We start from the raw sequence: 19,336 nt of genomic DNA, 5'->3' as shown, positions 1-19,336 counted from the left end.
CGTTGTGGACAAGCATCCGCACAAAGCTGAAGAGTATTTTTTTTTTTTCCCCGCTGAGATACTATAGAGGGTGGGGAGGAATGCTAAACTGCCTGACGTTTCTCCCGATGACAGCGTGACTCTCCGAGCAAGATCGACCGTCGCATATTGAGAGAACGACTTTTTGGTGGGCTCGCTTGTTGTGTGACCTCGGTCAATATTGAGTAGCCCATTGCATAAAAGAGAAACACTGTTGCCTGCGACAGAACCGAATCACATCCAACGCCAACTTCTCCTGCGGCACTGCATTATTTTCAGGGAGAATGGTCCGTGGTCACATCTAAGGAGGATTTAATGCAGGCGTGAAGTTACCGTACTAATTAATATGCGTCAAGAAATTGGCAACCATTACTTCGTGCTTCATGCTCGCGATCGCTAATAACCATATACTACCAGTATACTGCGACTAATAAGCCATGGGCAATTTTCCTGCCGCGAAATCGTTATAACGCACGCTTTTCCCCGCCGAGAGGCTAATAAAGCCCGTTTGGAGAGGTGTATCTCTCCCCTTCTACCTTGCCTGCATCAAACTACCTGCATAAATATATAACTGCGCCCGAATAGTGCGTCACGCTGATTAGGCGGGAAAACGAAACAGTTGACCTTTTTTTTCAGCTAGAAAGAGAAAACGAGTAATATATAAAAAAGAAACTGGAATAATGCCAATCGCGAGCAAAATAAAATATGCGTGCAATCAAAACGAACCATTAAAGCTGAAGTTAGGTTAAGTGACGGGCGACCCCCGATACACCGGCAACGCACGCGGAGGGGAGGGGGGGTGAGGGTGAATATTAGCGCGAATCCGTCTACAACGTTAATCGCCTACGCCCATTTGAGACCACTTGAATATTCTAAACTGTACTGCCAAGTTCTGAGCCTGCAATCGCGGGACCCAACGCCAACCGCACCCCCCCCCCCCCCACCTCCCCATCCGACGTCCTTTTGATAAAACGGTAGTGCTATACGCAAAGACAAGAGAGAATAGCATCAGCGCCGGAGGCGAATAAAGGAAACGAAATGTAGAATACGTTCCACTCGAGCCAAATGACAGGCCGACCTCGCGTCGTGAAGGTGGCAGCGCTCGTTTGGCCCGGCGCGAAGCAAAGCATCGCCGGATAGAGCGGGAAACCGTCGCGGCAGGGCGAGGAGGAGGGGAGGGGGAAGCTCGTCTGCATACAGCCGCGCTAACCGATCGCCCCGTCCAGCAAAGCCGCCCGAATCAATCAAGGCGCTCCTCGGCGCCAACGCTGTGCAAATCTCGCCAGCCGATGGGGATAAGCGTCACAGCTGCCGCCGCCGTTCGCGAAGGAACGGAAAATGGCGAGGCGAAATTTGAGCCCAATTTTCGTTTCCTTTGCAATCGGTGATCGCGACCGTGAGTACGTCGCGCCCGGCTAGATCCGAAGAACGAATGGCCTCCGAGGATTGGTCGACTATGGGAGCAGACAGAGACGCATTTATTTAAGCTGGGACGAGTTGAATTCGTTGCGTGGATCGGACTTAACACGCGCCGTTTTTATTTCCTTTACAGCGAGCTGACAACTTTTCGGCAGTATATAAAAATCAAATGGGCAGCGACAAGATATGTGGCGGTCCTTATATTGCTTACCGCTGCACGCTTCGTGTACCACCTAAGATTTAACTACACCAGTTCTGAACAAAAGGTTTGCGCTCGCTGAGCTCTTGGTGCGGACAGGCGAATTTCCGAGAACTCGGGTCATGATCAAATCTTGCGCATAAATGAGCAGCGTTTGGTCCATTCGTCAAAATGTCCGCTGGGGTCGTTTCTTTCCACTCCTTTTGGCCGCTGACTAAATTCAGGCATAAGTGGAACTTGTACTACGCGTGTGCTTTAGTCTGATATACTATAGATCAGTCATATTCAATACTTATCGTGTTTTTTTTTTTTCAAGTACGACGCTAATACGATGACAATACATCAGCTTTCACAGAGCACAGCCTCAGTAGTATCGTAATCTGATCAATTTCTAGACCAATTTCTAGATTGTTCTAGAGAAACTGGCCACCCTGTATACGCAATGCCTCATGACCTCGATCGTACCGGAATCTCGGAAGAACGCTAACATATTCCTAATCCATAAGAAAGGGGACGACAAAGACTTGAAAAATTATAGACCGATCAGCTTACTGTCAGTTGCCTACAAACTATTTACTAAGGTAATCGCAAATAGAATCAGGAACACCTTAGACTTCTATCAAGCAAAGGACCAGGCAGGATTCCGTAAACGCTACTCAACAATAGACCATATTCACACTATCAATCAGATGATAGAGAAATGTGCGGAATATAACCAACCCTTATATATAGCTTTCATTGATTACGAGAAAGCGTTTGATTCAGTCGAAACCTCAGCAGTCATGGAAGCATTACGGAATCAGTGTGTAGACGAGCCGTATGTAAAAATACTGAAAGATATATATAGCGGCTCCACAGCCACCGTAGTCCTCCACAAAGAAAGCAACAAAATCCCTATAAAGAAAGGCGTCAGACAGGGAGATACGATATCTCCAATGCTATTCACAGCATGTTTACAGGAGGTATTCAGAGGCCTGGAGTGGGAAGAATTGGGGATAAAAGTTGATGGAGAATACCTTAGCAACTTGCGATTCGCTGATGATATTGCCTTGCTTTGCATGCAATTGCAACCATTGCAATGCATGCTCACTGACCTGGAGAGGCAAAGCAGAAGAGTGGGTCTAAAAATTAATCTGCAGAAAACTAAAGTAATGTTTAACAGTCTCGGAAGAGAACAGCAATTTACAATAGGTAGCGAGGCACTGGAAGTGGTAAGGGAATACAAGGCAAGGGCAGGTAGTGACGGCAGATCCGGATCATGAGACGGAAATTATCAGAAGAATAAGAATGGGCTGGGGTGCGTTTGGCAGGCATTCTCACATCATGAACAGCAGGTTGCCATTATCCCTCAGGAGAAAGGTGTATAATAGCTGTGTCTTACCAGTACTCACCTACGGGGCAGAAACCTGGAGGCTTACAAAAAGGGTTCTGCTCAAATTGAGGACGACGCAATGAGCTATGGAAAGAAGAATGATAGGTGTAACTTTAAGGGATAAGAAAAGAGCAGATTGGGTGAGGGAACAAACGCGAGTTAATGGCATCTTAGTTGAAATCAAAAAAAAAGAAATGGGCATGGGCAGGACACTTAATGAGGAGGGAAGATAACCGATGTTCATTAAGGGTTACGGACTGGATTCCAAGGGAAGGAAAGCGTAGCAGGGGGCGGCAGAGATTTAGGTGGGCGAATGAGATTAAGAAGTTTGCAGGGACAACATGGCCAGAATTAGTACATGACCGGGGTTGTTGGAGAAGTATGGGAGAGGCCTTTGCCCTGCAGTGGGAGTAACCAGGCTGATGATGATTATTATTATTATTATTATTATTATTATGATGATTCTGATCAAGTGAAGCTGAGTTGGATACCTGTACATGTCTGTATCTTAGGAAAACACTATAAGCCTGCAAACATGCAAGTGATGCACATAAATCCGTTGAGTTCGCATTAAAACTCAATCAGCGAAAAATCTTCGTCGAATGTCTGCAACGTCGCTTTCAACTCCGTTCGACTGAGAGACTTGCACTTAAGAAGCAGGTGAACATTTATCGCAAGTTCTCATAGGCTTATAACATCAAATTGAAGTGGCCGATGGACCATGAACATGCGCCTCGGTTTTGTTCTGTTATACATGAGTTGCAGTGGAGATCTTGATGGTAAAGAGTACCGCGCATTGAATAACCGTAAGAACCCCTATTCAACATGCGATCATCATCGCATATCTGAAGAAATTGTATGTTAGTTTCTCGATTCGAATAGCAAATTCAATTCCATGGAAAAGTATTCGGTTCTTACTCGTGATTTCAAATATACGCGCACCCTTGTTTGTAGGTTCACTGCCGTTTAACGACTTTCAAAGCAAAACTCTGGCTCTGGGAGATGCCGTAGTGGAGGACTTCGGAATAATTTTGACCACCTGGCGTCACTTTACGCGTACGTAAATCTTACTACAGGAAATATCTTGCATTTCACCACCATCTAAATGCCGTCGCCGTGGTCGAGGATCGAACCCGCAACCTCGTGCTAAGCAGCAGAGCGCCATAGCCGCAGAGCCACCACGTTGGATCCCTTATTTGCATCAGAACCCCTGCGCAAACGTGTGTGCCGTGTTATGTGCCCTCTATCTCTTTTCCCCATCTTTCATCCCCCCCCATCCCGCTCCCATGTGTAGGGTAGCAAACCGGTTAGGCAAAACTGGTTAACCTCCCTGCCTTCCTCCTCCACTTTTTCCTTCCTTCCTTCCTTCCTTCCTGCGCAAACGTCAGTTTTCGCAAGGACTGCAAAACTGGCGCGCTGAGAGAGTGATAACAAAACAGGGGGACAGGGAGCCAGTACAGCCTTGAAAATAGAAAGCCAAATTTATATATATATATATATATATATATATATATATATATATATATATATATATATATATATATGTAGAGAGAGAGAGAGAGAGAGACGGGATTGGAAAGGCAGGGAGGTTAACCGGATGAGATTCTGGTTTGCTACCTTGCACAAGAGGAAGGGTAAGGGGAAATGAAAGACGGAAACAACAGCGGAGAGAAAAAGCAGACAAACGTGGAAAAAAAGAAGGATAGGCATGCCGCAAAACAATACGAGTCCATATCGACCTGTAGGCTTAAAAATTGAAACACCGATTTTCTTAAACTTGTGCACCGTCTGTTGGTGTGAAATTCCGCAGGATTTCTGTCCTTGACAGTGACAATTTTCCCTAACCACTCCATGCCACAGCCAAGCACTCACATCACCACACTGAACTCATTTCATCGGGAAGGATCATTGATAGTCTCGCTTATTTAATCAGCCATTTCAAGATGAATTAGTCATTCGTAAGACACCCTTTCCACGAGAGATCCCGAATAGAGGCTTAATACAGAAGGTGAGGTTGTATAGGGAAGAGCCTAGGAAGCACAGGTAGAATTGTAGAGTTGTGAACTTGCAGAGTTGTCTGCCAGTTCGCGAGAAAAAATGTGAAGCCTTCTTGCAGCTATCTTTCTTCACAAGTCTATGACGGCTTCGTGCCCTTGTCAAGCAGCTACTGTACGGTCGAGTGGCCGTACAAACGATGCTGGAGCACCATCTCCACCGATCATCGTCCCAGAGGGCAGTAATGGCACTTTAGTGATATTTAAAATGTCTGGCTTGTGTGAGCTGCTTTTGACTGTGCGCACGTGCACACATTCATCGCCTTTCTCTCTCTCCCTTCTCTCTATTTCCATGTTCCTCTTCTCGAGCACAGGATAGACAACCAGACGCTTTTTTAGTTAACATCACCACCTTCTCTCTTTCTTTTCCCTCTCACTGTGGTCGAGCAGCTTCATCTGCATGGCTATAGTGAAGATGGCGCAAGCTGCTGTAATGAGGCAGGCTCAGAAGTAATTGATATCGTTTTCCTATCTTGGTGGCGGTAATATTGTCTGATTCGAAAGCTCCGGTTAGTCTATCTATTCAGCCTGATTTATTACTGCCAGGCAGCACTTCCAGGCTCTAAGCATTGATCAGCATAAATGACGTAGCGGTCGGCCCGCGAGTTACGTAGCCATCGATGCCGCATGATGTGATGACCACTTCAATTGTCGAAGCTTCTGCATAAAGTCTGCGCAACCAAACGTGACTTAACCAAACTTAAAAAGGGTTGCGTAAAAATCTCTTATCTCAAGGTTCCAAGTTTTTACACAATGCGCATGTCGAATACTACAGACACTCCTAAGTGCTTATTTTTTTTTATGCCATGTTCTTCTGGCGAGAGAGAGCTTCAGCTAATCCGTACACGATACTACGCAGAGCTTTGGGCATGGCTCCTAGCGTGTGTATCGGCCATTAGTGATTTCATTAAAGGCCCGAAACATATCTGATGATCTCACCGATGACGTCGTTTGGCCTGAAGTATAGGGTCCCTTTATCGAAGCCAATAAGTGTCCGTGCCACGGTCGGTAATTGTTGGTGCAGGAGAAGCAGCGCGTCGTTGTTCGAATGCAGTCGATCATGTTGATGTAAAAGTTGAACTTGAAACAACGTGCGTTTTCGAAGAGCAAGAAGAAAAAAAAGCACTTGCTGCGAAAGCGTTTCTTTCTATTTCTTTCTTGTCAGCTCAGGACGGCGTAAAACCATTAAGCAGACTTCCTAACCTTAACTTTCTGCGCCCCGTTGCAAGTGATGAAGCGCTGACGATACTGACAGTTCTTATAGCGGCAGCGACTGTGCGCCGCAATGCAAGTGAGGGCTGCACACGGCTGCACATGCATTGCTTGAACGATTTGAACAAGACACAGGACCTTCTTGAACAAGACACACGAAGCGCTTCGTGTGTCCTGTACTTCCTCCCGCTCCCCCTTTCTATGGCCGCGTCTTCTGAGCAAAGACCATTTCGCGGTAGATAGGGCGGCACGCAGTAGTAAGGCACAAACGAGTTCTCCATGATGGAGTTCATCAAATATCCAAATGATTTGTTGCGAACCCAATTGCCTTATGGATTTGCGAACTTGTGCACAAGGTGTCATATGTCTGCGTGGGGCGAACATCTAAGAAGAATATGTGATTCACTACCCTTTAACGAGGCTGTGACACGGTGTTGCTGGAAAGTATCCCACGAAACAAGTACTATCATTGGGTTTCTAATAATAAGTAATTAATTAGGATTGACTATAGCAGTTGTTTGTTTCATCAGGTACGTCAAGAAATCAAGTGAAAATGTTGTAGAATGTCGAGCCGAATTTTCAAGGCGTCATATGGTGGCTTAGATCTTGTTTGTGAATTTAAAATTCTGAAAAGATGTATACAACTTCTTCTATAAAGTAAGTGTTTCTATTGCATCTTAAGAAGAACAAAAAGCGCGACAGTTAATTTAATTCGCCGTAAGTGTACCTATAATTGGTCTAAATAAAGCCGTAAAGCGCTGTGGAGGCCCGGTCTGTCATCACCTAATTACAGCCCAGATTCACAACTTTTAATGACTTGATCATCGCATCGCTTGCTACCATGATTGTGCAGGGAACGGCCGGGTAATAGCCAATGACAGGTCGTTCTCACATTAGAGCAGCTTCGCGGATTCTGTCCAAGTTAGCGCCAGCCATATTTTTGGCATCGCTCGACGACTTTGTAAGCACTGGTGCTTGTGCTTCACGTTGTCAAGGTACTAGCTCTTGAGTTGGTGCAGTTGCGAACTGTGCTCGGACTTATGCGCATTCAGCCGTCATCATGGTCCGGCTGGGTCTGCGTAGTTGCAATTGTAATCCCGAGTTCGCACATCTGGTAATGGCCATTATACTCACGCTTTTGCTAAGACGCAATCCTGACCCCGGGTACGCGTCTCTGGCCGTTTCCGTGAGTCAGTATAGTTACAATACAAGGCATATAAGCCTGCGCATCAGGCTGTCTTCATGCCTTTCTTGAGTTCAAGGAGTCGCAATGGTGGTCCTCATACCTTGCTTAATACCGTCAGTGTCATAATTCCCATGAGCCTGCGCGCCTGCCCGTTTCCGTGGTGTTCGCGAGTCTGCATAGTCGCCGTGCTGCTCCTGAGTCTGTCAGTCGGCTGCTCTCACGGTGTTCCAGAGTCAACGCAGTTGCAAGCACTGGTGCTCCTGAATCTCCGCACTTGAAATGGTGCACGTTATAGTCTGCGCATTTCACCGTTTTCTAGGCGCTGCGAGTAGTTGTCTATAGCTGCAACGATACTGCTGATTCTGCACCCCTGACGTTCCCCTTGAATCTGCATCCTGCCGCTGTCATGGCTAACCTGTACACGTGGAATGATGTCCGCGCATCTGGTCGATCTCGTAGCGACATTGAGCATGCGCACTTGTGACGATGGCTCTGGCGATTTAGCTTTCGTGGTCATTTTGATGAAGCTCCTAAGCCTCTACAGTTGCATGCAGTCACGCAAAGCTCGTGCAAGTATCTGCGGTCTATTGGCCCTCAGTACTCACCAGAAATTTTACGCGGCTTAATCAGAGAACAGTACACGCTCTGATAATAAGAAATCATTTTTCTTTCTCTGAGACTGTGGCAGCATACCTCGTTTGACGTCACACGGCTATCTATTAAGAGGAATCTTTAGCTCGGGTGATCCTATCTAAATACACGTATAAGAAATCGTATTTCTCGGCAACCGCTCACCAAATGTGGCGAGGTTTGTTGCATTTAAAAGAAAAACTTAAAATCTAATGACTGTTGGTTTCGAATTTTTGATTTTGGTCATCAATTTTTTGTTTAAAATTGTCAAAAATCGAACATTCTCACAAAACAAAACTATCAAATTTACAACTCTCTAACTCAGCAAGGAAAATGGATATCACAATTCTGTGAATCGCGTAGTACATCTAAATCGGACAAAATTGATATGTCACACATAAATCTAAAAAAAAAATTAGTTATATGAAAATATAGCTTTTGCAGAACCCTTGTACACAACGTAACAAATTCATGTAAGATATAAAATGACATATAGAATATGCCCGCTTTCAATGACCTAATGGGTGCCGTTTACAGAACCGCGACATCTGTTCTTGATGCAGAGCTATTAATTTGTAAACTTCGCGCTTCTATTTTTTCAAACTTTCTAATTTTTGAAAATCATGTAAACAAAATTCAGGCGCTAGATCAAAATTCTACTTCCAACAGTCACTAGAATTTAACTTTTTCTTTCAAATACCAGAAATTTCATTAAAATCAATCCAGGGGTTATCTCAGAAAAGCGTTTTTGCGTTTTACATGTATTTGAATGGGCCGCGTCGGAGCTGGGCCTGAGCTAAAGCTTCCTCTTAAATGAAAGTTTCTAGTCATTTAAGAAACGTTGGTTAGTGACCGTCACAACTTTTTTTTTCACTATACTAGACAAATAAAGCAGTTGGACGCACGCGAGACATTCGTTGTGGTTTCGCATGGAATTCTTTTTCCTTCTTCATCGTGCACGCCATCTCCGTAGTATATTTCTTGAATGAATAAGTGTCATTTCACATAATTAATTTATATATGGAATAGCCTTTTAGACGAATGGCCAGACAAACCTCTCCAGTTTTCAGAGAAGCTGTCGTTCCCCATAACGGCCCGTTAACTTCAGCAGATTGTTTAATATGAATGAATGAATGAATGAATGAATGAATGAATGAATGAATGAATGAATGAATGAATGAATGAATGAATGAATGAATGAATCGGCTCTTGTTTCAGCGCACGTCTCCTCCCTACTTGTGAACTTTCTCCATAAGTTGACAAACAACGAGCGATATCGTTTCTCGTGTCCTCCATACGTACGGAGAATATCCGACATCGCAAACAGGGAGAGATCATGGGCTGAAGTATGGATGCCTGAACCAACTAACACCCTATTCTATACCGTCAGTGCTTTATGCACCCCTGTCATGAGGCGTGACAATGAGAGCGTCAAAACGAGCAACGCCTGCACGAAGCGACAGGTGCGCTGCGCTTAACCGCGGGCGCCGGGCGGGCGCCGGACTCCGCACGCGGCCACTGCGTGCGGACTGCGCTGCTGCCCGCAGCTTACGCACGTACACGAATCCGGCTCTCAATGTGTCAGCGCAAGATGGAACGGCTCACGAAAAGTGCATAATCCCATCAGCACGGGCATCTTCCACGTGGACAGCTGTATATAAAGTGTTGTCAGCGAGCAGCAAATCACGCGCTTCGATTGTCCCCATTCTCTCGTAGTTCGCCGTGAAGCATCCGCGTCTCTCCTATCGTGGGCCATGAATATAGCGGCGCTTTTTGTCATTGTGCTAAGAGAGCAATCGCGTAATATTATGAAAAGACGCGAACTGAAGCAGACAGCTACTGCTTCCAAACTCGAGCTTGCAAGAGGGGCCGGATCCGCGAAGCTTCTTTTATCACTTTTTGTTTTATTCGAAGAGCCATTTGTCACTGGCCAGGGCATTCTATGCTCGTTACTCGGATTAAATGGCACCCTGGTTTATGAACACCTCTTCTGTAAGAATTATTTTGTAATAGTAATCAACAGAGATTATATCTCCAAAGCGTACCCTAAAGAAGGCATTCAAGGAAGTTAAAGCAAATTTTCCACACACACACACACACACACGCACATAACCCTCACCCCCTTCGCACCCTCTCCTTCTCAGCGTTATTTAACGTAACACAAATACTGGGCGTCCGAAAAGTAACTGTGCAGAGCCAATGATGGTCTTAAAATGTGAAGTTTTACCTACGGCAATGCAGTCGTCACTGCACAGGTGATGCTGAAAATGTCCACCCCCGCTTTGAAGAGATCTCTGCACACGACGCTGCATATTGTTAAAACACTAGGTGGACTGCTGCTGGAGTTATCTGTGCAATGCACTCGGCTATTACTGTCTGTAGCTCCTGCAACGTGCACGTGAGGATGGTTCTCGGACCTCCGTCCTTTGAGCGTGCCCCAGAATAGTTACCAGGCGTATTTGCTATGCGTCCTGCGCTACCAAATTACACGTGAAATTGCAATGTCATTGAAAATTATGCGTATATTTTTGTTTGTTTCCTCACTGCACAGTTACCTTCCGGGCACCTAGTATAAGTCGAGGTGTATTGCCAATGTGGCCAGTTTGGTATGACATCATAATGTAGTCTAGTAGCTGAAACAGGAACACTGATGCACAACACACAGACACTGCCCTAACTTCCAAGAACATTGTTGGAAGTTAGCATCATGTATTTTGCGTCTTCCTGAGTGGTTATTCCTGCTTACGCTATACTATAACTAGACGTGGGACGTGCGTCTTTGTGATCAATAGCAGAACGCCATATCCTTCGCTCATCCAGATCCAGGACCTTTGCCAACTATAGAGATTGGGTAGAATCTTTTAAACCTCAAGAGGCTGACGGTGGCTGAAACTTCCTCCTAATTCTGCAGCCTTCTCGAAAAAGAAGAAAAGGAAATCGATTGTGAATAAAAATAATAAGCCCCAGATGAATTAAGATGAGCAAGAAACGAGAAGCCCGATTTAGCATCGTGAGGCAGGGGAAAGGATGAACAACGTCGCAGTATGCGTGCCAAGATGAATGTGCGCTGGTTGTAAATACCGCCATATTTGAGAACTGTAGACCTTGGACACGCACTAGAACTTGGGTTGGCCGTCGGACACGGGGTGAAAAAGAGCTGGTGTTGGCCGATTAGCTCAGTGGCTAATGGGTAGCCGTCTTAAACCACTAGTATATCTCTGAAACCATCCACCTGCGTACCACTTTCTTGTTGTTTCTTTATTTGTTTTCTTTCTGAATATCTACACAAAAGTAAGTGGTCGTAAATATGCGCTTCTTTGTGTTACGGGATATGATCACTTTAGTCGACAACTGTCATCTATTGAGTGGATAGGCTAAAATGATATAAGAATGGTAGACCAAATGCAACCTGTTATATGCACTATACGTAGAAATATGAAATAAACATAGCATTTGTTTCCACGCAACAATTACTCGTACGATAGGATTCGAAGCCGACAAGTTCAAAACAGTTTTCCGGTTGTGCATTTAGTATAAAGTAAAGCTTCCACGTGCGGAGCAGACGTTGAGCAGGTGAGGTCCCTTGAGTGCAAATTCTGGTGTTCCCTTTCATTTTCCTCAACGGCGTAGGGGCCACGTTATGCCACATTGGTTGTGCTGAGCTGGTTGGGGCAAGTTGTGAGGGGAACCGGACAGCGAACAAGACGACAGGCACAGCGCTGCGTCGGTCGTCCCGTCTTTTTGCACCGTTCGATTCCTTTAGAAATCTGGCACTTAATTATTCCAAAGACGAGCCTCGTGGTGAAGTTCGCCGTATACTGAAGTCTATGGATATATGTCTGCTTTGTGGGTAGTGGAATTTCAGTGAGTGGCAAGCTCCTGAATGTCAGTTCAGGATTAAGTGAATAAATCCACTGAACGACGAGCTGCGTTTACCGAGATCTTTTGTTCTCCGTTAGAACCAGTTATTATTATTTTTTTCAGAAAACGCCTTGTTAATTGATCGTTACAGACTTCACGATTTTGAGGCCAAGATTAAGAGAAATAAAGGAAGACAGGAGTTGACTTGCACTGCAGTAGCCGAAGTAATAAAATTGCCCGTCGTCCAGCACAGGGTAGCCAACCAGCTCAGTCCTGGTTAACCTTGGTTAACTTCCTGCCTTTCATTTACTCTATCTCTCGTTCTATGTATTTCTGATCGCTCCGCATCTGATGATCTACGCAGTAATTCGGTGTACGCATCAATAATCCAAACGTTTCTCCCCTGCAAAGCAGCGACATGCTGACGTGCAGAAAGGGTTGGGTGCTTCTGTTGTCACATCCAGACGTTTTCTGCCACACGCTGCCAATTTTTATTAACTAGACAATAATCGCTCTACTCGTTTGTCGGAAACACTTGTTTCAAACTGGTCAGCCAGACCATAATTATCGTACAGGTATGTTCGCGTCTCGTACCCATATGCCCTCGAGGGGAACTATTTACCTCGGGCTTATCTTTGACTCATTACTTGCTTTCAAAGTGGGGCTTCTCTTCTTTCCCGCGCTCAAGGCTTGCCTAATTGTACCGCACAAAGCAAAAAAAAAAAATTACATATAGCACGTGGTTGTCGTGGCAACGACAGCAGCGGTAACAGATAGCCGTGACGGTGAGCCGAACGTGCTGATGTCCGTAAGTGGTAGCATTTTTTTTACATGTATTTCAATTATAAGCACACCACCCCTGTCATATAAAATTAAAGAGCATTTCCAGGCCGTGCACAAAAGATTTTAAAAAATTGTTTCTTTCTTGTAACAGAATGTTAACAATAGGCGACGACAGAAAGTGCAAGTTGCGCACGGCTAGCACCTTCACTAGCAAGATGTTGTTCAGTAACTTCGTCATTAGTAACGCCATGGCACACCCCCTGCAACTGTCAAGCAATCACTCACCAAAGTATATTCATTCATAATTTCTTAATTGCTTTATTGAATTTCGGTTCATATTAGACCTTAAACGAAATTAGGTTACGTGACAAGCATTAGTATTCAAGAATACTTGAGAACGGGATAAACTCACCAGATACAACGACATAACCAGTGCATATTTGAACGCCAGAAGGATATACCCACCGCCGAGTCCCAAATTGAACAGGAGGCAGGCCGTCGCCTGGAGACAACTCCAGACGAACACCTGCCCTAATCCATTCCGTCTGAAACGTATCTTCCCAGATAAGCATCAGGGGAGGTATTCTGCAGGAATCCACCTAGTGGACTGTCCATTTCGGCCGCTGCTGATTGGCTGGGGCCGCTCATCTCCTCCTCCCTCGTACAGCTGCATCCAATCAGCAGCGGCCAAAATGGACAGTCCACTAGGTGGACTCCTGCAGAATACCTCCCCAGGACGACTTGTGCAAATTGTGCCAGGAAGGACCAGCAACACTCAAACACATGCTGTGGGAGTGCAATGTAGTTATAGGAGAGATGGCAGTTACTTCGGAGACCCTGTCATCGAGGTGGGCCGCCGCTCTGTGCAGCTCAGACCTCGGAGTCCAGACGTGGGCAGTCCAGCAAGCCCGTGAGGCGGCGTTGAGGCAGGGCCTTGACCTTCCCCCGTGGAAGACCTGAGCCCGGATCGCGTTAAACCTTGCCGGACTTACAAGAAAGTTGTATCCATCCATCCTATGTTCAACAGTGCACTGGTGCTTCACGTAGTTTCGTCTCATATTGCGCAAACGATGTTACTGGGGAGGAATAAGGTGCCACTATATTTCGCGGCACATTTCCGGCACGGATATTGCAAAAGTGGTGCTTGATCAAAATTTTCTGGTAACTAGAAGGTTCTTTTAGTACTGGATGGCTTTGATCCCGCCACTGCATTGTGTGTTCAAATGTCAAATTAAAGGTTGATTTGTGAACCCTTTAGTTACTACGCGGTTAAAGCATAAGGAAAATACTACACTTGCTGTCTGAAGGACTAGTGTGTGTCCGAGAAATACTTAGTGTTTTTTTTTCCACATTTGTAAATTAGGCTTTGTACGAAGATTTCTTAGCATTTAGGCAGTCCAACGATGTAGCATGTGGTGCACAAATTTGTAACTGCGTGTTACGACAATATACCTCACCTTGTGCAAGTGCAGCTGTATCCTATAGAGTGTGCAATTATCTCTATTTATAATCAAAATATATTTTAACTTACAGTCTTCCAGCAAAACGCAACGCAATGCAGCACATGCAAAGCTACGAGTAAGGCTCACATTACGGAACAGCCAGCAGCGTCGATTCCCATTAACAAGGGCAATATCAATTTGCGCACTGTTTACCGTCAGAGCTTACTAGAGGAGTCACAGATAAGACATAAATGCGTGCTTTATTTGTACGTTACATTGACATAATCATAAGATTTCGACAGTTGAACTAATATGACCGTTCGATTGATAACAATAGATGTTGTCACCAGTTCTCAGGTTACTAGCTCGTAACGCACATAGTAATGCCATGACTTTTGGCGTTGAGGTGCCTTGGGCCGGTATTTTGTAGCGATGCCTTTTACGATTCCATGCTTTTTCAGGCTTTTCGCGCTTGGCCAGTGGTTAGAGCGACGGTCTGCCCACATTATCAACGGGATCAGGCGGCCGTGTGTGGTGGATGATAAGAATAGCATAGAATAAGGCATAAGGCATCGCTGCAAAATAGCGGCCTTGGCCGCTATTTTGCAGCGATGCCTTATGCCTTATTCTATGCTATTCTTATCATCCACCACACACGGCCGCCTGATCCCGTTGATAATGTGGGCAGACCGTCGCTCTAACCACTGGCCAAGCGCGAAAAGCCTGAAAAAGCATGGAATCGTAAACATATTGTGAGATGCCAGTACTCCGGCACAACCAGTAAAGTCACTCGTTGCGTAATGTTTAGCTGCGGATATTACGGCCACCTGGGTGCGCTGCTTGAGACGCGAGACAGTTTTTCGTTCCTCTTTCCTCTCGTCTGCCACGCTGCAAATATCTAACAACAACAGCAAGGAACATGTCTGAGCACCCTGTATCGCGTACGGTTACCGGAAGACCAACTCGGTGTCCATTTCCTGCGTTCATTACCACGGCCGTTCGCCGACTCAGAGTTATAAGGTCGTAGCTCCGCTTCTCATTTCCGTGTTGTCAACTAAAGTCGACGACCTCGAGTTGATTCGTGGTTACGATTTTCCACTCACCTTGCACAGTAACTTGTGCGCGCCCAATCTGAAATGGTAGTGTTCACGAGCACGCACCACTGTAACTGAACGTATACGATGTTAACAGCTCAGCTTTGTCTCGCGCTGCCTGCAACTGTTCGCACTGATCAGTAGGAAAATCACAGCTTGCAATGGTTGCCGCGCCTGCGCCTACTGCGTCCGTTCTCCTCAGTCAACGATCGGCACGTCAACACGTGCAACACGCGTGGCTCGAGTACCGTTTGTTATGCACCATGCGATGTACTGACAAACCCAAAACATTCTTTCCGTGACCCAACCCGATGACTCACCATTGGCGGCGGCAGCTGACACGGCCGGCGATGCATGCAGATGTGGAACGACGGGTGGCTGCAAGAACTGGAGCCAAGGATGCGTAAGCATAGCACTCGGACACACCAGGCCAGTCCGCAAAGTTCCTCGCGGCTGTTTCCGTGGGAAAGTCAGCACAACCCACGATTAGTCTCACTTCCCGAGTAGCCCGCGCGCACACACACAGACCACCACAGCCGCCCGACACGGTTGCTCTTCAGGTGTCACATGGCTGACGTGCCTTCACAGTCAAGTCAGAGCAATGACCTGCGCGACATCTCTCCGAGGAGACGCAGTAGTCGGCGACAGTTCGGATGGTGCGCACCCACGAGTTCCGGGAGGATGCGACGGCCTCGTGGTCTGCCCACACGACGGCGCAGCGCAGCGTCGACAGCGACGCGCGGTCGTGTCGCCTTCGGCGTCGGGACGTGTCCTCCGATTGGCCGGCGACGACCACCACCGCCGAGGGGGCCGACAGCCAAGGAAGGGGGTGGGAGGGGGTGAGGATCACAGAAGAGAATTGGGGGTGGCGGTAGGGGGGTGCCGCCTGGGGCGTCACGTGCAGTCTTGACGTCACGCCACGCCTTCGGCGCGACGTCGGAGACGTTGTGGCGGCCGCGGAAGCGCGCGGCAGGCGGCGTGTGGGGGGCGAGGGAAGTCACGCGCTTCCCTCCTGCCGCTCTGCGGGAAAGCGACCCGGCGAGCCACGCATGCGCCTGCTGCCGCGGCGACACGGACGCCGGCGCTGCCGCCGACGCCGCCGCCTAGCGTGGCGCCGCGCCAACTCGGTCGACAGCGGGACCGTGCTGATTGATCTCCGAAGCGGCGCTGGCCGCTTCCTTCTCGGACGCGCGGCGAGGAGCAGGCAAGCGCCGCCACAGGCCGCGGCCGCCGGGCCGACGATGAGCGCACCGCTTTTCAGCCTGCGGAGGGGGAAACCGAAGAAGCGGATCGGGGTATGAGAGCGCGAAGCTCGTCGAAGCAGCGCTCCTGCTGTGCCTTCTCTGCACTTCCATACTGGCTAACGAATGGGTGGGGAGGGAAGAGGGGAGCCCGTAACACCAGAACAAAGCTCGCCTGATAATTATTATTGGGAAATAGATATCTCTCTTGAAGATGCAGATTTGCTTTTCCACTGTGTATTTGCTTTCGCTCCCTTCCCATGTATCTCATTTAGCGCACATGAAAGTATGATTGCTTTGCTGATGCATTTGAAAGAATCACAGAACTGCAGGGCCAATGTTTCATGGGACTCTGGTTTCATTGATGTATTGTGATGCTGTCTATTTTCTTCTGTCTTTCTGCTGGGTTGCCCTCACTCTTACTTTTTCATTTAATTCAGATCATCACTCGCCGCACCATTTCTTAAGCGCTAAACGAATTCATAATCATGAATACCTTACGGCCAAACGTATAGCCAAGTGAAGTTCAGCAACTATCGTCCACTTCTTAGTACCATGTACCATCGAAATTTTGTGTCTGTTTGTAGATACTAGCAGAGTCCTTCCTTACTAGTTAATCCATTAAACGCCCTTCTTTATTTCTTCTGTTAACCATGTCCTGCTTAACCCTTTTCGTAGGCTAGCACGAACATGTGAGGATCTGAAGCTGACATAGAAAAGAAAAAGGAAAGTGCCAAGAATGTGCGCCCGAGACGCGTCCTCCATCATATCGCCTCTTCTGAAGAGTATAGGAACAAAACCAAAATACCCTCACTCACTCACTCACTCACTCACTCACTCACTCACTCACTCACTCACTCACTCACTCACTCACTCACTCACTCACTCACTCACTCACTCACTCACTCACTCTTTGTTCTTTTCTGTACAAGTTGTTTTCACTGCAAGGGTTGTAATATTGCGGGGAAGCCAAAAAAGCATGAAGGCCATCGGCATTTGGGATTTCCTTTTTTCACCAGGGAGAAATGAAAAAAAGAATGAAAAGATAAAGCGGTGTAGTTAACTAGTGTTTCACTATCCTGATAAAGGTGAGATTACGAAAGGATTGAGGGAAATAATAAGGACCAACCTATTGGCCCCTGCAGAAGACAAACGCACCAAGGTTAGGCGAGGAATACGGCTCACTGCGCTGTCTGGCTACAGTGGGCTGCTCACCCTGTACCCCTCACCCAACTTCTTCTTGTCATTTGCTCCCTACTCCCGACTACGTTTTGGTAAAGCCTACACCTATGTACATAGCCCACAAAGAAAGTAAGCTCATCAAATCAACTATGTCATTTGTTCTATGCGCTTGATGAAGTTGGCTTGTCGTCAATTGCATCGTTTGGAAAAGATATAGACGATGAAAGAAGGCCTTTATGCGTCTATTAGTTCATAGTCAAGAATTGTCAGCGCAGGAACACAGGTGGTACCAGCAAAGACGCTGCTGCGTAACGTGCAGACTGACTGGCAGCTTTTCTCGTTTGAATGAAAATAAGTGCACGAGCATTTGTAACCGCGGTGGAGACAACTACCCGTAGGGATCGGTTGAAGACTCGTCAACCTCGGAGCCTAAATGAGAACCGTCTGTGCTCAAGTAAGGCCAGAGTGGCATTTTTTATGTTGGCCGAGTGCGTCTTGCAATGTAGTCAGTGCAGCTGACGTGCTTACGGCATATTTTTGCCATTACTTCGCACTGTGATAGTAAGTACTTACAAGTTGCATTGGTCTCTTTTTTCTTTCTTTTTTCACAAAATGCTGAACTTTAATTATTGTCGTATGGATAGTGATACTGAAGAACACCAAGCGTGACAAGGGGGGAAAGAAGAATAGGTGAAGTACCTCCCGTGAAACAACACCAATTTGCGCAAGATTCCCGGATGCCTGCTCTATTTTGATTTTTGCACTGGGACCACGTCCTCGTCACGAAGGTAAAAAAAGAGGCCTGGATGTAATGCAGCTAAGAAACTTGGGGCTTGAGAACAGGACGAAGATAACGGGACCGATACCGATTAATTTTATATGTGCTTGCAGCACGAAAAATTATTTGATGGCTATTTTCTCAATTATCCATTATCGATGATCTGATTATGCCCGCTTTCGCAAGAGAAAGATCTCGCCTACAGGCTTACCTCACAGCTTCGAATTCGAGATTGCAAAAGCTAAACGTGACCTTAAAATCGGAGCCTGGCCAGATATGTCGCTCGGCGGTGCGCTTGTCTTCTCCATTTTATTACGATCGACGTACACGAGGTCGACAAGAGAAGGACGCCTCCCAGTGCGCACCAAGTGTCGAGTGCCCGGTCCATCGTGGCTGGCGGAAACAAGCGGCCACGAAAATGCGCAGCCGACGTTCCTGCGCGGTCCTTTACCCGGCACTCGGAGCAGGAGCGTATCCACGCGTAACACGCGGCAGCTCCCCATTCAGCGCGTCTCATCGAACATCGGTAAAGCAGCGGCAAGCGCGCAGCCTGTATAAACGCACAAACGCAACAACGGCAAACGCCGTTCATTCAAGTCGGCACATCTCGCGGCGGGGCCCTTTCAAGAAAACCGGGAGAGTTTCCTTCGGGGTTGCGGTTTTCCGTCGACGTATTACGCGTCGAGCTGAGGCTGCAGGCCATCGGTATATCGACGTGCGATGAAAAGAGAGCGAGGGAGAAGAGAGACGGCGCAAGTTGAAAGAGACAGGCACCTAGACGCGCAGGAAAAAAATATAGAAGAAACGACGATTGCGGTTTCCTCTCGTGTGGATACGACCGGTCGCTTCTGCCCGTCTCGGCGCC

General features: G+C 47.0%; 1 protein-coding gene across 2 annotated transcripts in view; it reads right to left on the bottom strand.

The window, feature by feature from the left end:
* The window catches only part of LOC142575307 (zinc finger protein basonuclin-2-like), a 313,202-nt gene extending 296,974 nt beyond the window's left edge, over positions 1–16,228 (bottom strand). Inside the window, exon 1 of one of the 2 annotated variants that reach the window (XM_075684557.1) lies at positions 15,591–16,228. In XM_075684557.1, the coding sequence (XP_075540672.1) occupies positions 15,591–15,681 (91 nt within the window). In that variant the 5' untranslated portion in view covers positions 15,682–16,228. The remainder of the gene's footprint in view (positions 1–15,590) is intronic. The other variant, XM_075684559.1, reaches the window with a different exon arrangement.
* Between the last annotated feature and the right edge of the window lie 3,108 nt (positions 16,229–19,336).

Source organism: Dermacentor variabilis, chromosome 3, assembly GCF_050947875.1.
Source record: "Dermacentor variabilis isolate Ectoservices chromosome 3, ASM5094787v1, whole genome shotgun sequence".
In the NCBI taxonomy this organism is placed as follows: Eukaryota; Metazoa; Arthropoda; class Arachnida; order Ixodida; family Ixodidae; genus Dermacentor; species Dermacentor variabilis.
This window is presented reverse-complemented; position numbering and strand designations above follow the sequence as displayed.